The sequence below is a fragment of the Hordeum vulgare genome, chromosome 2H, assembly GCF_904849725.1.
Source record: "Hordeum vulgare subsp. vulgare chromosome 2H, MorexV3_pseudomolecules_assembly, whole genome shotgun sequence".
Classification (NCBI taxonomy): domain Eukaryota; kingdom Viridiplantae; phylum Streptophyta; class Magnoliopsida; order Poales; family Poaceae; genus Hordeum; species Hordeum vulgare.
Window position 1 is genome coordinate 41,046,873 of NC_058519.1, and position 21,892 is coordinate 41,068,764.

At 41.8% G+C, this 21,892-nt stretch overlaps 1 protein-coding gene across 1 annotated transcript; it reads left to right on the forward strand.

Annotated features, from left to right (window-relative positions):
• Nucleotides 1-5,777: 5,777 nt before the first annotated feature.
• Nucleotides 5,778-7,628, forward strand: LOC123429455 (cationic peroxidase 1-like). Its single transcript, XM_045113489.1, has 3 exons — nucleotides 5,778-6,279; nucleotides 6,361-6,555; nucleotides 6,906-7,628. The coding sequence occupies exons 1-3, from the start codon at nucleotides 6,073-6,075 to the stop codon at nucleotides 7,467-7,469; spliced, it is 966 nt and encodes a 321-aa protein (XP_044969424.1). The 5' UTR covers nucleotides 5,778-6,072; the 3' UTR covers nucleotides 7,470-7,628.
• The last annotated feature ends 14,264 nt before the right edge of the window (nucleotides 7,629-21,892 follow it).

Genomic DNA, 21,892 nt, shown 5'->3' on the forward strand with positions numbered 1-21,892 from the left:
TCTGTTTTAGTGCTTCCAGATTTGTCAAATTGTGAGGACGATGATGGAAGAAAGGTCACGATGTTAAGCTCGAGGGGCGCCGGAGGAAGAAGTCGCCCACCACGTCATGAATGGAGTTGTAGGGAAGGATGGTGCAACAGTGGATCAAGAGCAAGGCAAGATGTCGTGCCACACTTGTCGCCACAAAGAGCACAAATCAAGATATTGAAATAACATGGATTTCGTCTAGAGGGGGTATGTGAATAGTCACTTAAAATTACCGTTTAAGCTTGAACAAATGCAAAATAAAACTAGCTTTTAATTTTTTAAGCATCAAACCTAAATCAAGTAGACTCACTTATGTGATAGCAAGATATATTACATGAAACATTATTGCAGAAGATGGTGGATTGAAGGTTGGCTTTGGGGATGAGAACCCGAATTTCAACCTTGTGGTGGACTCGCCATCATCGACGCACATCGTTGATTTCTTCTTGAAGGCGTAGCCTAGGAGTTTTGTATTTTTATTTTTGATATGTCTTGTAATATAGGGTTATAGTGGCTATTTGGGGGGGGGGAGTTACTATCGCGAGGTATATGGCCTGCGAGTTTGTTTTCCCCTTTATTTCTGAGTCGAGGTTGTTCGGCTGATAGATTTTGCATTATTAATAATACATGGTTGCATGCATCCAGAGGCCATCGGTCATCCTCATTTTCAAAAAAAGACTATCATAAAGTAAAGTGCATATGTAAAGGGTTCGGGTAACAGATAATTGAGGCATGCAGAGACATCGATGTATCCCGAAGTTCGCACCCTTGCAGATGCTAATCTCCATTTGGAGCAGTGTGGAGGAACAATGCTCCCTAAGATGCCACTAGAGCCACTAGTGTGGAGGAACAATGCTCCCTAATATTGTCACACCGGTGCAAATGCAAGCTGTCGTGATTCCGCTAAGGGACCCTTGAGGATAGTCACCGAACCCGTACAAATGATGACTCTTAGGGGCGGTCACCGAACTCGTGCTATTAGAAAACCTTGAGGACGGTCACCGAACCCATACAAATGACGATCCTTGGGGGCAGTTACCAAACCCGTACAATTGGTAACCCTTAGTGTGGTCAATGAACCCATAGAAATTGCATGGAGCAATCTTCATAACTTAGTTGAAGACCCTGACGCTTGCCCGGAGTTTTACACCATAATAATTGAGTTCCGAGACACCACCAACCGTCTGGGACACCCAAGAGGCACAAGCTCTAGGGTGCCCAAACACCCAAGAGTCATAAGCTTCTCAACCTTTCACCTCCACGTATCAACATGGAGAACTCAAACTGATGCAACTAATGCAATGATAAGAACATACAAAGTGGACAAGTCCCTCACTCCCAAATCCTACCACAACAACAAAATCTATGGAGGAATATGAGATGGAAAACAAGGATTTTTATAAATAACTCCAAAATCTAGATCCAAGGGGTTCCTCTCACTCAGGGGGGAAAGTGATTGGTGTAAATATGGATTCAGATTTCCTCTCTCTTTTCCCTCAGAAAGGAACAAGAATCATTGGAGGGATAGAGAGATAGAAAGAACGAGGAGGTTCAACAATGGAAGGAAAATGTGCTCAAAGGAATAGGAACCATTGGGGGAAGAAGACCTCCTTAAATAGCCCCCGGAATCCAACCGTTATGCCCACTAGTCGTGCATAAGAGGTACTACCGCTTAGCACAACCAACGCAACCCAATGAAACAAAGATAGAAGAGTGATATTTCTTTCCAAGCATATAAGTGTAGTGTGATGAACAAAATACGGTTGGCGGCAATTAAATTGTATTATTTATATGTATGACTATGACCATTCATGGAATCTTGCATAGGCATTACATGTGTGATATGTAGACCTATATCCAACCCCATTTACAACTAATGCTCAACTGTGATACGTCTCCGTCGTATCTATAATTCTTGATTATTTCTTGCTAATACTATACAACTTTCACATACTTTTGGCACTAATTTATATGATTTATTTAACTAACCTATTGATCCAGTGTCCAGTGCCAATTTCTGTTTTTTCTGTGTTTTTTGTTTTGTAGAAATTCCATATCAAACGAAGTCTTAACGCGTTAAGTATTTACATAATTTTTTTTAGAATATTTGTGAATTTTGAGTAGTGGAATCAATGCAACCGGAGGCCCACAGAGAGCACAAGATACCAGGGGGCACCCATGGGCCCAAACGAGGCCTGGTGACTGGTGCTCACCTCGTATGTCGGTTGGAGCTCTCCTTCGGGCGCAAGGAAGCTATTTTTTGATAAAAATCCCTTCAAAATTTCAGCCCGATATGAGTTATGGATCTCTGATAATATAAGAAACAGTTTTCGGCCATAAAACAGACGGAGGAGAACACGAAACAGAAGAGAACATAGATGAAGATCCAAGGCCCTCCGTCGCCATGGAGGCTATGGACTAGAGGGGGAACTCTCCTCCCATCTAGGGGTAGACCAAGGAAGGAGAATAAGGAGAGGGGTTCTCTCCCCCTCTCTCCCGGTGGTGACGGCGTGCCGCCGGGGCAATCATCATGACAACGATCTACACCAATAATCTTGTCGACACAAGATGTTCTTGACGACGATCATCGTGACGGTGATCTACAACAACAATCGTAACGGTGATCTACACCAACTATCATCGCGACGGCCATCTAAATCAAAAAATGTTCTAGATTTTAAGCAAATGTTATTTACTCCCTGTGTAAACTAATATAAGAGCGTTTAGATTACTAAAGTAGTATTCTAAATACTTTTATATTAGTTTAAGGAGGGAGTTCTTCCCAAAAATTGTTCTCGGATTCAAAATTTGTTCTTAAGATTCAAATTTTTCTCAGTTTCAAAAAGATCTTAAGATTCAAAAATTGTTCGTGCTTTAAAAAATTGTTCGCGCTTTCAAAGTTGTTCAACATTTTTAAAATTGTTCTCGGTTTCAAAATTTCTTCTCAAAATTCAAAAAATGTTCGTGCTTTAAAAATTTATTTGTGCTTCCATATTTGTTTGGGGTTTTTAAAGTTAGTTCTCAGTTTCATAATTTTTTCTTAAGATTCAAAAATGTTAGTGCTTTAAAAACTTGTTCGCACTTCCAAATTTGTTCACCTTCTTTAAAATTGTTTTCGGTTTCAAAATTTGTTCTCACAATTAAAAAAATGTTCATGCTTTCAAAAATTTGTTAGCGCTTTCAAAATTGTTTTCCTTTTAAAATTTTGTTCTCAAGATTCAAAAAATGATTGTGCTTTAAAAAATTGTTCGCGATTCCAAATTTGTTCACGTTTTTTGAATATTTTTCTTGGTTTCAAAATTTATTTTCAAAATTCAAAAAAGTTCGTGCTTTAAAATTTTGTTCGGGATTTTTCAAAATTCTTCTCCTGTTCAATTTTTTTCTCAAGATTCAAAAAATGTTAGTGTTTTAGTTTTTTTTCGCAATTCCAAAATTTTTCACGTTTTTTAAAAATTGTTCTTGGTTTCCAAATTTCTTCTCAAAATTCAAAAAATGTTCTTGCTTTAAAAATTTGTTCAGAGTTTTTCAAAATTATTCTCCTTTGCAATTTTTTTCTCAAGATTCAAAAACTGTTTGTGCTTCCTAATTTGTTCAGTTTTTTAAGTTGTTCTCGAAATTTTAAAAATTTCGTGCTTTAAAAATTTATTCGTGTTTTCAAATTCGTTCGGGGTATTTCAATTTTTTTACCTTTTTATTTTTCTTCTTCTCAAGATTTAAAAAAATGTTCGTGTTTAAAAAAATTGTTCACGCTTTCAAGTTTGTTCTTGTTTTTTTACAGTTGTTCTCGATAAATGTGTTTGCTTCAAATAAGAAACAAAATAGAAAAATGTAAAAATGACTCAATTAAATTAGAGAAGGAAAAAGGTAACCGAAAAAAAAACTGGGCCAGCCCAGTCGGGGCACCGCCCTGTGCGGCGCAGGGGCTCCGTGTCGCAATGAGCGGCAGGTAGGAGCTCCCAGGATTCCCACGGTGCTTCCTATCGAAATCACTACTTAGCGAATACACCTTACAATTCGTGTACTGCATGCGTTCTACTTATCGCAACCTGGAAGTTTTTCCTTTTTTGGTAGATCCGTATTTTTAAAACGTTTTATCTTCTAAACCGCGCGTTCAAATCTTGAACCGTTTTCACCGTTGGCTTCTCACATCGAGATCTTCAAAACTAGATCCATGTTGATAGGTTTTGACGAACGTTTTTTTAATGAAAAAAATCGGAAGAAAAAACCGGACAAAAAAACCATGCCTCACGTGATAGAAAAAAACGCGTTTTTTTCCTTTCCGAGAGGCACAGGTCGTGCGTCTCGCGAAGGCAAAACCATGCCTCTCGCGGAATCAAAACTGTGCCTCTTGCTGAATCAAAACCGTGCCTCTCGCAGAAAAAACAGAAAACGAGTTTTTTCGCATAAAAGGAAAAGAAAACGCGTTTTTTTTCGAAAAAAAATTGATTTTTTTCGTCCAAAAGTTACGAAAGACCGGTGAAAAACCATAACACCAATTTTTTTTCCGGAAAAACCACTCAAAAGGCAAAAACGCGTGCGAAAAAAATACAAAAATATATAATCCGAAGGGAACGCTCAGAACGCGACACATGACGGCGGCTGGAAATGCTCCAAGTGGTGGCACCCAGGAGCGATCGGTGGAAGGTTCGCGAGGGAGCGCTCGCTAACTAGTTGCTCCTGCTTCCTGTTCGACGTGTAGGGTGCGGCGGTTTCATATGGGCCGGCACATTTTACCTTTCTTTCCTTTCATTTTTTTCCTTCTTTTACTTTTTTATCTTTCTCTTTTGTGTTTTTTACCTTTTTACCCTTTTTGCGAATTTTCTTTACAAATTCACGAACAGTTTTTTGTTCATCCATGACAAAAATATGCTCATCAATTTAGAAAAATCATAAGATTAAAGTTTTGTTCGTAGGGATTCTAAAAATGTTGATAACACTTCAAAAATCCTTCAATAAATTAAAAAAAATCTTCATCGAATTTGTAATTTGTTCATCCATTTTTCAAAAGAAATTCCTCCAAGCCCACAATGTGAACAATCTTGTCCAGTGAGACTATCCTCAAGACTTGCGATCAAACACCCTAAAACAGACGAATCATTCGCGTTCAGACAAGCTTGCGGGACGAAACATTCATCATTTAAAAACTTGCGGTCAGTGGCCGCCTAAGCCACCCATCAACAATTAGCCCAGGCATCCCTTTCCGCCGACGCATATCCTGCATGGCCATGCTTAAAAAGGTCAGGTCGGGAGGTTAGGGTAACTTGTAAACATGCAGAAACCAACGGAGACAGCTGCTTGGCACCATGGATTTTTCTATAGCTTTCAGGTCGTTTCTTGCCGTGTTCAGTTAACAGACCCGTTAATCGTCAGAAAGGCAAGCATGGTGGTGATTCTGTCACTGTTAATACCGCATTATGAGCAGGTATAGTCGTCGTCTCTACAAGAAATCTCGCAATTTCGCACTCCCAACCAACTCGGATCGTTCGACGGAGAATTGGACACAGTACCAACCATGGATAAAGGCTAAAGCACCGGGTGATGTTTGATCAGTACAATCCTGTCTGTCAATGAGTGATCATCGGTAAAGAATTGGACACTGCACGCAAGTAGAAAGATCTCGCAGTCTCGCGGTTTAGGCATGCAATTGTAAACAAGATGCACTGCACGCAAGTCGGCAAGTGCATAAAGCAGCGCTTTCCATCGTTAGAAAACTAGTACAATCCTGTCTGTCAATGAGTGATCATCGGTAAAACGGAGAAGAAACTGGTCTCTTCGTACACAAGCCTCGCGCCCTGAACGAGCCCCATTGGCTCGACCAAACACTAAACAAGCACCGTTTGGTAAGGTGGCTGATTCATCGTGACAGGTCCTAATTGATCAGTCTCACCGGGATGCTATATAAACCCACGGCTCCAATCCTATGTAGCTACATCATTTCACACGCCAAAATCAGCCACATCCGATCGAGGAATATCTATCTGATCATCGGCTATCACTGGTAGTACAAACTGTAAAGAGTTTGCCTATAGCCTGATTCGTCAGAACATGGCAGCGCCTCTTCTGTGCTTCGCCGTCGTGGCCGCGGCGGCTTTCGTCGGCGCGTCGGGGCAGGAGCTCACGGCGGACTACTACGACGAGGCGTGCCCGCAGGCGCTGTCGGCCATCAAGCTTGTCGTCGGCTCGGCCATCGTGAAGGAGCCCCGGATGGGCGCCTCTCTCGTCCGGCTGCACTTCCACGACTGCTTCGTCAACGTACGTGAGCTTGAGCTTGATCGTTCAATTACTCCATTCATGTCCATCGATCGCTCAACGTTTTGCGTGGAATGCTTTCAGGGCTGCGACGGCTCCATCCTGCTGGACGACACCGAGGACATGGTCGGGGAGAAGACGTCCAAGGCCAACAACATGTCCGTGCGAGGGTTCGGCGTGATCGACGCCATCAAGACCGCCGTGAACACGGCGTGCCTGGGGAATGTCGTCTCCTGCGCCGACATCCTCGCCGTTGCCGCTCGCGACTCCATCGTTGCAGTAAGTAAGCTCAGTTCTTGTTTCTGTACAACAGTACAAGCTTAATTACATGCAAATCGTCAATGGAGTAGTGTAGTACTAGTAGCGACGAGCACTAACCTTAAGATAAAGAAATGTTTCAAGCAACTTTACGAGCAACATTGTCTTCGACCTAACCGCACCTAGTCGACCACGCCATATCGTGAAGAGAACGATCTCTTTCGGATAAGTCCAGCGCTCCCTGTCTTCTTTGTAACCACTTGCAGCGCCCCTTTTTATCCCAAGGAATTGACGCATGGATGTACTACCGTGTAACATGTGATCTGGTCCTGCAAGAATGGTGATGTTGACATGGTTGGCTCGTGTCGCAGCTCGGGGGAAGCTCGTACGACGTGCTCCTCGGCCGGCGGGACGCGACGACGGCGAGCCTGGACGACGCGGACGACAGCATCCCGAACCCGTTCATGGACCAGCCGGAGCTGCTGGCCAACTTCCAGGCGCAGGGCCTGTCGCTCCGGGACCTGGTGGTGCTCTCGGGCGCACACACGCTGGGCTACTCCCGCTGCGTCTTCTACCGCGACCGCCTCTACAACGAGACGGACACCCTGGACCCGACCTACGCGGCGGCGCTCGACGAGCGGTGCCCGCCCGCCGGCGACGACGAGGCGCTGGCGTCGCTGGACGACACACCGACGACGGTGGACACGGACTACTACCAGGGGATCACGCAGGGCCGCGCGCTGCTGCACACGGACCAGCAGCTGTACCTGGGCGACGGGGGCGACAGCGACGCGCTGGTGCAGTACTACGCCGAGAACCCGGACAAGTTCTGGGAGGACTTGGGCGCGGCCATGCTCAAGCTGGGCGGCCTGGGCCCGCTCACCGGCGAGGACGGCGAGGTCAGGGAGGACTGCCGGGTCGTGAACCGGGGGTGATCGCCGGTGGCGCGCGCTCGGATAGATGGCACGATAGAGCTGCCGTGGTGGTTTTCGAGCAGAGTGCTCTGCTTGCATGTAGTTTGTTGATTTTGTTACGGTTTGTTTGGCCATGGATTTTAAACGTTTTTGTTGGAGCTGCAAGGTGCTTGAAGTTTACTTACCCCTCTTAAAATCACCATGAAGAAATACTGCGTGCGTAGAAGTATATAAACGAGCGTCACACAACGTCTGTTATTGATTTTTGAAGCCGAGTCGAATTACTAGACGAGGTGTGCTTCTTTACACCCCACAAAACGTACAAAGAAAAACGTATATCCACATCGTATTGTACACTATGGATCGTCGTACGTATGCAATACAAGATGTGTATACATATGTCTGTCTGTAGTATACAATAATATATAATACGAGATGAATATACGTTTCCCCTTCTACGTTTTGTTGGAGTATATCGATGCAAAAGTGTTACCAGAAAAGACCATCTTTACAAATGAAATGTTAAAAAAGTCAAGCTGCATCATGACGACAGATGCGCCGATAGATGGCACTTACCGTCGCAAGCGGAGGCTGCAGCACTGTCGCACAGAAATTCCATCCAAATGGTGCATCGTAACGGAACGACCCGACGAACATGGGCCCTGCCGCCATCCCCTAAGGGCTCGTTCGATTAATCCCAATCACAAGGGGATTGAAGAAGATTGAAGGAGTTTGAGGTGGATTTTAACTTACTGAGGATTTAATCTCTTTTAAATTTTTTCAAACACTTTGAAATTCTATGAAACCGAACAAGCCTAAGGCAGCAACTACCTTTGCTGCTACTCCATTGCCAGCCAGAGAACCGCGGCATCCTTCAAAACGATATGACGTAGGTCTGCAGCCACGCATGCATGTACGTGGGACCGCTTGTTTAGTTTTTTTAGAGAAGAATAAAAAAATGCATTTATAAGAGATGATTTGGTTTTGGGACCGGCCTGAAAAGAGATTCACATGACAGGGATGTGAAAAGATGAAGATAAATGTGAACCTGTGCATCAGTAAGTTGTGGTCATTGACTAAAAAAAAATCTAAGCAAGTCTCACATGCATGCAATGTCCCATTTTTCCGAAGGCTGCGGCCTTAGGGGATGGTTGCAGGGCCCACCCGTCGAGCCGTTCCGTTGCGAGGCAGATGGAAATTCTGTGCCAGTGAAGCTGCCGCCTGCATCCGTGGTTGTCGAGGCTGCCGCCTTCCTTCGAGAGGTGTCACGTGTCAGCTGGTGCATCTGTCGCCATGGTACGGCTAGTCATTTCTAACAATTTGTTTGAGAGGTGGTCTTTTCTTGCGATTTGAATTGTCAGATGTTTTTTGGATAAAAATTCCGTGTCCTCTATCAAGTCCCAATTGTTCTTGTTCTTACCACGCCGCCACCCGTACTCCGATCGTGTGTTGATGAAGTCGTCGAAATGTTGGGAAAGGTGAAGTTGTTGAAGATGACATCGCGAATGAAGTTGTCAGAGTTGATTTAGTCGCTGATGACGAAGTTGATAAAGAGGAAGATGGTGTCGATGGAGATGATGAAGATGGTACGGCAGATCCGACTGATAGGATGAAGTCCCAACATAAGGTGACAACAGTCAAGTGTGCTCCGCAGAATATCTAACTACAACATGGTAGTCACGTGTAGGTTCGTTTGATAGGCGCAACATCAAATTACTAGTAGACTATTCCCACGCGCAACATCAAATTGCTAGTAGACGATTCCACGGGACTGTTTACCTAGGTTCACGTCCTCACTAGTCGGGTAACAATGCTGCTCCAATTTATACGAGATTATGTCGATATGGTGTTACAACGAATGAGTAAATTGCTACTCTTGGTGAGTTGGATGTTAACTTGACAAGAGAGTTGCAGACAACGTGGGCGGAGTACCCATTTCGGATCTAGTACTGTTCTAGTCTAGAGCTTCGGTAGATGGTGAATATGTCCTAGTACCCATTTCGGATCTAGTAATGTTCTAGTCTAGAGCTTCGGTAGATGGTGAATATGTCCTTCATCTGGGTCGAACGCCTTTATATAAGAAGGATGTATGTCATTTGTTCTTCTTGTGTTACCTTCATGGACTCTTCCATGTTTGGTTGTCATAGGACTCCTGCCGTCGAACCAGGTGGTGCAGTTGAGGATGTTGGTTGTCTAACAACGAGCCCTTAGTACAATGCGTATGTAGGAAAACACGAGCACAAATATTGCATGCATATAAAAATACGACGAGATTAGTCCCTAGGTTGGGTACACCATCATCGACGATTTGTTCAAGCAGATGTAGCCTAATCTCTTCTCCTTGCAGCTATCCCTGTCGGATGACGAAATTCAGAGGGACACGCAGGTGCGGCCACACACGTGGGCAATTTTTCACAGAGTACATGCTCCAACCACCCCATCCTTCATGTTATTATCTTGTGACTTTCAAATCTGAATCTATTATAACTTTTGAATCAAAAGACCAATTTCTGATCTGTTTGCATATTCGTGTTTCTCACAATGAGGGCTTTGAAACAAGATCACTTTTGAATACATTTTAACAACTTTTATTTTTTTATCCAAGTTTCAGATGTTGAACTTGATATTTGTAATATCAAGTTTCATCAAGTTTCATATGAATCGGCTCGGTTTATAATATTAAGTTTTGTTAGTGGTTTAGTATTTAGGCTTAGGGTTTAGGAGTTAGGGTTTACGATTTAAGTTTTAGTATTTGGAAGTCAACGAATTCATCCTTTCTTTTATCAAGTTTTAACAATTCAAGCTTGGTGAATTTCTAGAACTTTCAAAACGTATTGAAGACTGATCTTATTTCAAAGCCCTCATTGCAAGGTAAATGAATATTCAAACGAAGTATAAATTGGAATTCAGTTAAAAGGTATAATAAATTCAAATTTGAACGAAAAGGCATAAGAGCTGAGGTGGGTGGCCCATGTAATCTCTACCAAAAGTTGCATACATGTATCCCATATAAGATATCACCTAGAGCAGGGAGGTGAATATGCGCTTTAAAAATATTGACGGATTAAGCTTGAACAAATACGGAATAAAACTAACGTTTAATTTGTCAAGAAAAAAACCCTAAATATACTACACTCAACTAAGTGCGCTAATAATTTATGCTAACTAAGATAAACAACTATATGGTAGAAACATATATAACATGAAAACTATAGGAAATATGCCCTAGAGGCAATAATAAATTGGTTATTATCATATTTCCTTGTTCATGATAATCGTTTATTATCCATGCTAGAATTGTATTGACCGGAAACTTAATACATGTGTGGATATATAAACAACACCATGTCCCTATTGAGCCTCTACTAGACTAGCTCATTGATCAAAGATGGTTAAGCTTTCCTAACTATACACATGAGTTGTCATTTGATAACGGGATCACATCATTAGGAGAATGATGTGATGGACAAGACCCAAATGTAAGCATAGCATTTGATCGTATAACTTTGTTTATTGCTACTGATTTCTTCATGTCAAGTATCTGTTCCTAAGACCATGAGATCATTGAACTCCCTGAAAAAGGAGGAATGCCTTGTGTGTATCAAAACGTCACTTCATAACTCAGTGATCATAAAGGTATGCTACAGGTATCTCGGAAGGTGTCTATTGGGTTGGCATGGATCAAGATTGGGATTTGTCATTCCATTTGACGAAGAGGTGTCTCTACGTCCTCTCAGTAATACAACATCACAAGAAACTTGCAAGCAATGTGACTAAGAAGTTAGTCATGGGATATTGTACTACAGAACGAGTAAAGAGACTTGCCGGTAACGATATTGAACTAGGTATGGAGATACCGACGATCAAATCTCGGGCAAGTAACATACTACTGGACAAAGCGAACTACATACAGGATTGATTGAATCCTTGGCATCGTGGTTCAACCGATGAAGATATTCGTGGAATATGTAGGAACCAATATGGGCATCGAGGTTCCGCTATTGGTTATTGGCCGGAGAGGTGTCTCGGTCATGTCTACATGATTCTCGAACTCATAGGGTCCGCACGCTTAACATTCGGTGATGCTAGAGTAGTTTTGGGATATGTACGTTGGTGACTGAATGTTGTTCAGAGTCCCAGATGAGACATCGGACGTCACGAGGAGCTCCGGAATGGCCTGTAGGTAAAAATATATATATGGCAAGTCATATTTTGGCTATCGAATTTTTTTCGGGTTTTACCGGTATTTTGTGGGGAAGCTTCCAGAAGGTTCTGAAGGGTTCCGGAAGCGCCCCTCCAGAACCTAGGGCGTGCATGGTCTATAGGGGGGGTGTCCAAGCCCGTTATTGGGTCAGCCGCACCAGCCCCCCTAAGGCCCATGCGCCTAGGGGTAGGGAAACCCTAAGGGGAAGGGCCCTCCACAAGGCTTGAAGAGCACTCCTCCTTTGGCCGCCTCACCTACTTGGAGGAGGGGCTAGGGCTGCGCCCCAAGCCCTCCAACACCCCTATATATAGTGGGGAGGAGGCGCAAGTGCTGGACACAACAATCCCCATGCCATGCGGCGTCCCCCCTCTCCCGTTCTTCCACGTTCATAGTTTCCAAGGCGCTTGGCGAAGCCCTGCTGGCATTGCTCCACCACCATCTCCATCATGCGGTCGTGCTGGTCGAGATACCATCTACTACTCCACCCTCGATCGGTGGATCGAGGAGGCGGAGACGTCATCGAGCCGCACGTGTGCTGAACGCGGAGGTGTCGTCCGTTCGGCGCTAGATCGGTTTGGATCGCGATTGGATCATGTAGAGTATGACTACATTAACCGTGTTATATACGCTTCCGATTAACGTTCTACGAGGGTACGTAGATATACTCTCCCTCTCGTATCTATGCATCTCCATGGATAGATCTTGCATGTGCGTAGGAAATTTTTTGTTTGCCATGCAACATTCCCCAACAAAAACTATAGCTATCACAAAGTAAGTTCACAGTAAAGGGCTCACGTAAGAGATAAGTTAGGCACACAAAGATGATGATGTATCCCAAAGTTCACACTCTTGCGGATGCTAATCTCCGTTAGAGTGGTGTGAATGCACAATACTCCCCAAAATGCCATTAGGACCACCGTATTATCCTCACACCCTCACATAATGCAAGATGTCGTGATTCCACTAAGGGACCCTTGATGGAAGTTATTGAACCTCTATAAATGGTGACCCTTTGGGTTGGGGCTTTCACTGAGCCCGTCCAATTGGAGACACTTGGGGACGGTCACCGAACCCGTACAAATTGCTCGGGGCAATATTCACAACTTACTTGGAGATCCTGATGCTGACCCATAGCTTTACACCACAATGAATGAGCTCCGCGACATCGCCAACCGTCTAGGGTGTCCAAGCACCCAAGAGGCACAAGTTTTGGGGTGGCCAAACACCCAATAGTAATAATTCTCAATATTCACTTTCACCATGGAGAACTCAAATCGATGCAACTAATGCAATGACAAGAACACACGAAATGGTAAAGATCCTCATTCCGAAATCTCACCACCGCAACAAAATCTATGGAGGAATAGAGGAAGAACAAGGAGAATACAAAATAACTCCAAAATCTAGATCCAAAGGGTTCCCCTCACTTAGAAGAGATATGAATTGGTGGAAATGTAGAACCTGGTCTATCTCTTTTCCCTCAAGAACTAGCAAGAATCAATGGAAAAAATAGAGAGAAAGCAAAGCTTTTGGAGGTCAATAATGAAGGTAAAATCTTGCAAATAACCATTGAGAGCAATGGGGAAGAAGACCCCCTTTTATAGTGGGAGGAAATATCTAACTGTTATGTACACAACCCGTGCTCCAACGGTACTACTTCTTGGGAGAGCAGTAGTTCCGGTGTCAGCTATTGTGTAATGCACTGTACAAGCACAATAGTTCCATGAGAGCGGTACTACCGGATAAATTGAGTGGTACTACCACTAAATGCCTCTGGATAGAGAGGGACCAACGGTAGTGGAGGGACACTAGGGCGGAAGTACCGTGTATAGGAGTATTACCATGTAAATTCTATCCAACTACCATGAGGTGAAATGGCCAACGGAAGCTTGCATACTCCTAAAAAACTGGTAGAAATAAGCGAAAGTAGTAGCGGCACCAGCATGCAGAAGTACCGCCTAGGCGGTACTACTGTGGAGCTAAGCGGTACTACCACCTGAGAACTAACAAACTGCGTGACAAAAATGGACGGATGCTCGAACACTAAACTTGTCATAACTTTTTCAGATGGACTCCAAAATCAACAAACTCAAACTTGTTGGATATATAAGAAAAAGCAATGGATAATATATGCCAATAGGATAAGGAATAGAACATTGCACAAATACGAACAAGCAAAATCTCCAACACCAAAAAATGCAAAGATGGTGCACACCAACTCCGTTTTTGATGATCTTGAGATTGACAAGAAGACGAACACACACTCTAAAATCTCACGTAGAGAAAAACCGAATGAGAACCAACAAAGATGATGACAAATATGCAATGGTTGGACCTCCCTACGGATGATACGATCAAGCTAACAACTCGGGATCCCCCCTTATAGTACATCAACCAATCCTATAACCCGATCTCCCAGCTATAAATGTCAAACCTTTGCCTTGGGCATAGTCCACTTAATCTAGATGATGATGATCTTGACCTTCTCAAGTTGGACCATCTTTCGCATGCTCGATGAAGACTGGTAGATTGCACCCCATGATCCACTATGGGCGAGCCTCTCTTAGGCACATTTTCATATGTCCATTATCACATAATGGGCGGCAAGCTTCACACATGATCTTTTCATGATGCTCCACTTGAATTTGCACACCACAACCTTGATGACAATCACGACTTGATGTCATTCTCCATGGGTTATATGATATCTTGCTTTTGATGCGCACCCATGGAAACAGACCTAACCACACAAAGAACTCTTACATAGACCATGAGTTAGTACACAAAGCATAATGAACAATGCTTACTGATATGTCTCAAACGTATCTATAATTTTTGATGGTTTCACGCTGTTATCTTGTCAACTTTGGATGTTTTGTTTACCTTTTATATATTTTTTGGGACTAACTTATTAACTCAATGCCAAGTGCCAGTTCCTGTCTTTTCTGTGTTTTTGACTCTTTTCAGATCTGATTTTGGAACGGAGTCCAAACGGAATAAAATCCCTAAAATGATTTTTTCCAGAACGGAAGAAGATCGGGAGGCTTGAGGGCCAAGCAAGTGGGCCCACAAGCCCTGTTGCTGCGGCCAGGGGGGAGCCAAGCTTGTGCCCCCTGGCGCTCCCCTGCCCTAGGTCTTTGGCCTATAAATTCCCTAAAAATCCGGAAAAAATCAGGGCATCCACGAAAACACTTTTCCGCCGCCGCAAGCTTCCGTTTCCGCGAGATCTCATCTGGAGACCCTTCCCGGTGCCCTGCCGGAGGGGACTTTGGAGTTGGAGGGCTTCTTCATCATCATCATCGCCCCTCCAATGACTCGTGAGTAGTTCACTTCAGACCTACGGGTCCGTAGTTAGTAGCTAGATGGCTTCTTCTCTCTCTTGGATCTTCAATACAAAGTTCTCCATGATTTTCATGAAGATCTATCCGATGTAATCCTCTTTGGCGGTGTGTTTGTCGAGATCCGATGATTTGTGGATTTGTGATCAGATTATCTATGATATATATATTTGAGTCTTTGATGATTTCTTTTATGCATGATTTGATATCCTTGTAAGTCTCTCCGAGTCTTGGGTTTTGTTTGGCCAACTAGATCTATGATTCTTGCATTGGGAGAGGTGCTTGGTTTTGGGTTCATACCGTGTGGTGACCTTTCCAAGTGATAGAAGGGGCGGCAAGGCACACATCGTGTTGTTGCCATCAAGGGTAACAAGATGGGCTTTTATCATAGATATGAGATTGTCCATCTACATCATGTCATCTTGCTTAAGGTGTTACTCTGTTCTCATGAACTTAATACACTAGATGCATGCTGGATAGCGGTCGACGTGTGGAGTAATACTAGTAGATGCAGAAAGTATCGGTCTACTTGTTTTGGACGTGATGCCTATAGATATAATCATTGCCATAGATAACGTCACGACTTTGCGCGGTTCTATCAATTGCTCGACAGTAATTCGTTCACCCTCCGTCTACTTGCTTTCATGAGAGAAGCCACTAGTGAATACTACGGCCCCCAGGTCTATTCACACCTATCGTTTCCACTTTCGCTTTTTACTGTGCTTTGTTTTTTTGTTGCTTTCAGTTCTCACTTGGCAAACAATCCATAAGGGATTGACAACCCCTTCATAGCATTGGGAGCAAGCTCTTTGTGTTTGTGCAGGTACTTGTGATATTTCTTCACTGGATCGATACCTTGGTTCTCAAAACTGAGGGAAATACTTACCGCCGCTGTGCTACATCACCCTTTCCGCTTCGAGGGAACATCAACGCAAGGCTCCAAGGCCACGAGGAAATCCTTTTCATATTTTCCTAGGAAGTCCCTAAAGGCGTAGCCGTAGCAGAAGGATTCCTGGTGCCATTGCTGAGGATTATCAAGACAAGAATAGTCTCCCATCAGCACGCTTGTTTCTGGCGCCGTTGGAAGGTCTTTTGTTGCAGTAGCACTTACCATACCATGGAATCACTTGATCCCTCTCGGCACATCTTCTATGCTTTGTGCTTTGATCAACTTGAATCACTCACTGACATTGGCTTGATCAACCTTGTATCGAAAATTATTTCTTCATTAAAATGATGTCTTGAAAGTAAACATGAATGTTCATACAATCTTCTTCTTCAACACATGCTTGTAATAGGCTCAACTTTCACATGACCAATCTTTGAATAACACCTTGGTCAACACATAATCTTCTTCTAATAATCTCAAAACCAACAAATGATCTTCAAGCAATGCTTATCGACAAACCATTCAAAAATAACTTAAGGCAAACAATTATTACTTCAAAATTGTGATCAACTATCAAAACCAAACATGGGGCACCATGCTCTTTCGACATGCACGTGACCATACTAAGTTTGTGAATCTTAATGTAGTCGTGTGGTCCACAAAAAACGAGAAAAGTGCGTGCCCTGCCAATGCGTGAAGCTCCTATATGCCGCTTATTGGGGCAATGAGTTACGGTTTCGCACATGGGAGCTCACATGGCCGACCCATTTGATGTGGCTCCTCCGTCGCGAGGTGGAAAATTGTAAAAAGGAAAGCGCGCGAGTGATGGGAGTCGAGCCCGTGACCTTTTGTAATCTGCGCCTTGCGCTAGCGACCTCAACTTGCTGCCTTACATGGAAGGTTTCACTCACGAAAATTAAAGAACCTAACGAGAGTTGTAAAAGTTAAAAATACGACCGACATCGAAATTAGTACTAGTACCTAAGACTTGGAATCGAAAAAGGCATCCCCATATGTATGAACCATAAGTCGCTAGATAATAGATATTTTTCTAAAATTTCAAACATGATTTTTTGGAATGCGTACATTATTTTGGAAAATCATTAATTTTGTGGAAATAAAAAACACAATTGAATTGGAGAACTTTTTTCGAAATTACGAACAATTTTTTGAAAATGCAAACATTTTTTTGAAGTTCTTTTGGAAATGTGAACATTTCTCATAGTATGAACAATTCTTACAAAAACTCAAAATGTTTTTCCGTACTCCCGGGAACATTTTTTGAATTTGCGATTTTTTTAACATGAACATTTTTTTAAATGTGTGAACAAATTTCTGAAACTGTAGCATTTGTTGAATTTGTGAACAAATTTGGACAATAGAAACATTTTTTGAAGTTGTCAAACATTTTTGAATTTAACAAAATTTAATAAGGCATACATATTTTTGAATTTGTGAATGAATTTTAAAACATGACCATTTCTATAACGTGCAAACAAATTTTTAAAATGGGAACATTTGTATTGAATTTCTTGATTTTTTTTATTTTGTTAATTCAATATAGGACACAAAACATGTTTTGAAATTCTAAAATTTTAAGAATGTTTAAACATTTTTTCATAAGAAGTGAACAAATTTTAAATTCCGAATTTTCTTGAATTCTCGAACATTTTTTCAAAAGAAGAGAACAAAATTTTAAATTCTAAACTTTTTTGGACTTTCTGAACTAAACGTTTTTTCGAATTAAAATAATTTTATAAAAGTAAAAAGGAAATGTTGAAAGAAAATAAAAAAGCAAGAAAATTATAAGAAAGAGGTAAAAACAAAGGAAAAACAGAAATAAACAAAAACCGAGAAAAGGAAAACGAAAAAAAAAACTGAAAAAACGGTGTTAGGAACCTACTAGAAGGTTCCAAAAACTGGAAAAAAGGCTAAAAACATCATAGAAGGTTCCCCGGTATCTTTGAAACGCTAAACGGGCCAGCCCACCCTCGAACGGTCGCTTGTTTTCGTCTGCGAAGTGCAACAACTTGTGGCAAAGAGCGGCAAATAGGATTTTTGTCCCATTGTCGGAGGGGAACTTTTGGAACCTAGTTGTATATACTTCCTATATGCAATTTTTTTAGCAACTAAAAAAAGAATAAAAATTCTGAAAACATATTTGAAATACACTTAACCTTTCATTATAGTTGTAAGAAAAATTCCAGAAAAAGAAAATTAAACTTTGACTTCTTTTCAAAAAAGATATATTTTAGTAAGAATAGTGTGAATAATAACCTATGATAGCAAATAAATTTTGTATTTTTTTCCAGAAGTCAATGTTGACTTTTCTCGTGAAAATTTATATACTATTGCAAAATAAAGTTAATTTTAATCTAAAAATGCTTCAAAACTATTTTAGCTTTTAGTTAATTATTAAAAAATTTCTTCATAATTACAGTCCCTTGGTATCGGTAAAATATCGTCAATGATTACGAAAACAAATGATGTACAAGAAGGTATAACTAATGAGGTTCTAGAGGGTAGTGGAGTTATCAATGATGACCTACACTACAATCCTAAGGAGGATGAAGTTATTGATGGAGAGGAAGTGGATGATGTTCTTGTGAAGAAGACTGTTAAGGTGCAATCACTATCTTGCTTCGAGGGCTAGGAGTACTTGTATGCTTTTGTGTTTCCTTATGCTCACATATTTGTCTTGTGATCTAATGCTTTTTTCCGTGCTATTTAGATGAGGCACTAAAGGAATCTAGGAGGAAGAGGCGTGGTGTTAAGAAGACAATTAACAAGAAGAGGAAGAGCTCAGAAACATTTGCTGTAATGCCTCCAGGAAGGGTGATGGTCGTACCTCCAGATCAAACAAAGAGGATCCTGGAACGTGATGAACCTGCCCCTGTTAGAGTCACAAGGCAGAAAGCAAAGATGGCGGTTGCGATGGACCATCAGGAAAGTCCGCTGCGCATGGTCTCCGAGAGCTCCTGCAAATGTGTGATGAGTTTTTGCTCATGGATGAAGAAAGCACTCCCCGCATGGATGAAAGAGGCACTGATTCCCTAGATGAATGAGGAACTATCTACATAGATGAAACATGAACTGTCCACACATACCTCAGCAGTGTTACACCTTCTATGGACATGAATGATGTCAACATTGTAGAAGGACATCAACTTGTGCTTCAATCAGGCAAGTTCAACTTTCCAATCCTCTCTTTACTAGTGCATTATCCAAATAGAAGCGATCATGTATGCTTACCTGTTTGGCAGAACCATTCCTGCATTTATCAATTTCTCTTCTAATTTATGAGTTCAATTTCATTTTCAGATGTAATGTCTAGCAAGCCTAAAAATAGAAAGGGCACAGGGCTAGAGAGGATCACCAAGGCGCTTGGCACCAAGGTGCCAATCCAAATTGCCGAAGGGATGAAGCATCTAGAGAAGCCTTTGCAGGATGCAAAGCTTGCTTCTGAGTGTGGACTCGTTGCAAGAAGCCATATGCCAGTTCTTCCTCACTTCAAGGCATACAAAAACACTAATCTATTGGAGGAATATATTGGAATAGTTGTTGTAAGTTACTTGTTTCGTAGCTAATATGCTATATATTTTCTGTTACACATAGGTATGATCACTAATCTTGTTCGTACCTTGCTTGCTGTCTTGGTAGGAAAATTTTGAGATGAACACGAACTCGAAGACCATTAAGACCGCGTGCAAATATATTCTGGAGAAAAGTTCAAAGAACAGACGCCACCAGATCAAGAAGAAATATTATGATATGATAGCATCAAACAAAGTCAGCATCAAGTCTCCGGTGCCAGATATGACGGATGGTGAATGGCAAGCACTGGTGGCCTGGTGCACATGTGGTCTAACCCAAGACACAATGTTTGTATCTGCTGTTGTGGCATCTTGTATACATGTAGCTGCTGGTTTAACTTATGCACATGATATGATAGTGCTAGATCATGCTGACAGTATGCTTTTTGTAGGAAACCTGTGTGTCGAACAAGAGGAATCAAGAAAAAGTCATGTACCAACAGAGAACTGGTTCCGCACACTACATCGCACACATATTTGCCACTTTAAGAACTTTTGTCTAGATAGTTGACCGTTTGATTCTTGTTGAATAACATTGTTTATTCTTGCTGAATAACATTTTTTTTGTTGAAAAACATTTCAGAAAGAAGAACGTAAAGGTGAAGAGTTATCTGCGATTGACTTGTTCAAGGCCACCCCCAACAGCAAGAAGCACGGATTTTCGGAGCCAGTCAAGATTGCTATAGTAAGTCACTCCATGTTTTGTCCAGTCAGTTAAGAGGTTTTACGCCTTGCTGATGCTGTTGTATGTTCCATGCTTTGATGCTCTTTGCTGGAGCTTTAGATAGGTTTGGTATGTTCCATGCTCTGCTGATGCTGCTGTATGTTCCATGCTTTGATGCTGTTGTATTTTCCTCTGCTGGCATTTTGTTGGAAATTCTGCTTCAGCCATGTGTTGGAAACTGTCTTATTTTCTTTGCTTGGAAATTCTGCTTGGGCATTTTGTATCATGTTTGATGCCATCTTTCACAATCTTTTATCCATGCCATACCATTATCTCAACAAATACAACAATTAAATATGAATTGTTCTAATAATCTTTATAGCTATTTGGTAGATAGTTCTCAGCAAAGATATCATAATTTGATGTAGCTATTTGGTGCATTTTTTATGATATGATGAAAATTGATCTGAATGTCGTTTCTTTTGATGATCGGCTCACTTGGGAAGCCATCTTATACAGAAACACCATTCTAGGCTTATTGAAGCCATCATATTCTTCCATAAGCTCTCACTATAATGAATCTTAGAGTTGTGTTAGTATTTAAATATCCGTTGTTGATAATATCTACGTGTAGATTCAAATAACGTTTTCATGTTACCAATGTCTATCATTTTCTTCTCTGTTTGAGTTTGAGTAAAATATCTACCTATAGATTTTATGTGCTGGTTTGGTTACTTCAAATAATTCATTTTATGGCATTCTTGTTTGGTTTCTCTTGCTTGCTAGTATGCAAGATGTGAAATAGATATGCTACTAATGTCTTATCACTTTCCTCCACATGCTAGCTTGAGATGGAAAAAAGGAAGGACGCGCCGGTACCAGAAGGTGAAGAGCCAAAGTCTCCTATTGAAATTGTTGACGAACTGCTCAAGACCGAAGTCAAGCAAAGCACAGTCCTGAGGAATGTTGGGCTCGTGTCATATGGGAACAAGTCCAGCAAAGCAAGTGATGTTGTGGCTACTCATCTGCGTGATCTTGAGAAAAAGCTGGAGAGGTCGGAGCTTCAAGCTGAAGTGATGAAAGAAGAATTTGCTGCAATCAAGATGAAGTCCGAAGAAGCTGAAGCTGCACACGAGAAAGAATTGGAGCTGTTGCGCAAGAAGTATGAAGAACAAGATGAGTAGTTAAACCACTTGATGGCTCTGTTTGGAGCTAAAGCAGTTTGATGGTTTTATGCAGTTTGTCTTTGAACCTGTGAAGTTATGTCATAGTAGGTCGTGAACAGGTTTGTCTTTGAACCTATGAAGTTTTGCAGTTTGTTGCATTTTGCACTTGTGAACTTGGGAGCACTTGTGAAGTTATGGAAAATATGAACGCGGGCTATTTTGTGAAGTTATGCAAAATATGAACCTCGGCTCCAAACTTAGTCTAAAAAGACCGAGGCCCAAACAAGAATTATGCTAAAAAGGCTTGGGCTTGGCCCATATAGAACTAGTATATGTGAGCTTGCATTTCAGAAAATAAAAAGGCCAAGGCCCAAACAAGAACTAAAATAAAAAGGTCGTGGCCCAAAAAAGCTGACTATAATTAAAAAAACTGGTGAGTAAAAGGCTCTATCCCAGAAAATAAAAGGCCAAATTGTTGGGCTAGGCCCATGCAGCTAAGAAAAAAAAGAGAAAGAAAACATTTTATGTGGGCTGAGTTATTGAGCTTGACCCATATAGAGGCCGAATTGGACCGGACTCATTCTAATCTA

Excerpts from the sequence above, each read along its gene's own strand:
- LOC123429455 (XM_045113489.1), top strand. The coding sequence starts at position 6,073 with ATGGCAGCGCCTCTTCTGTGCTTCGCCGTCGTGGCCGCGGCGGCTTTC. Across the intron at positions 6,280-6,360 it reads TCCACGACTGCTTCGTCAAC|GGCTGCGACGGCTCCATCCT; the intron begins GTACGTGAGCTT and ends GAATGCTTTCAG. Across the intron at positions 6,556-6,905 it reads CTCGCGACTCCATCGTTGCA|CTCGGGGGAAGCTCGTACGA; the intron begins GTAAGTAAGCTC and ends CTCGTGTCGCAG.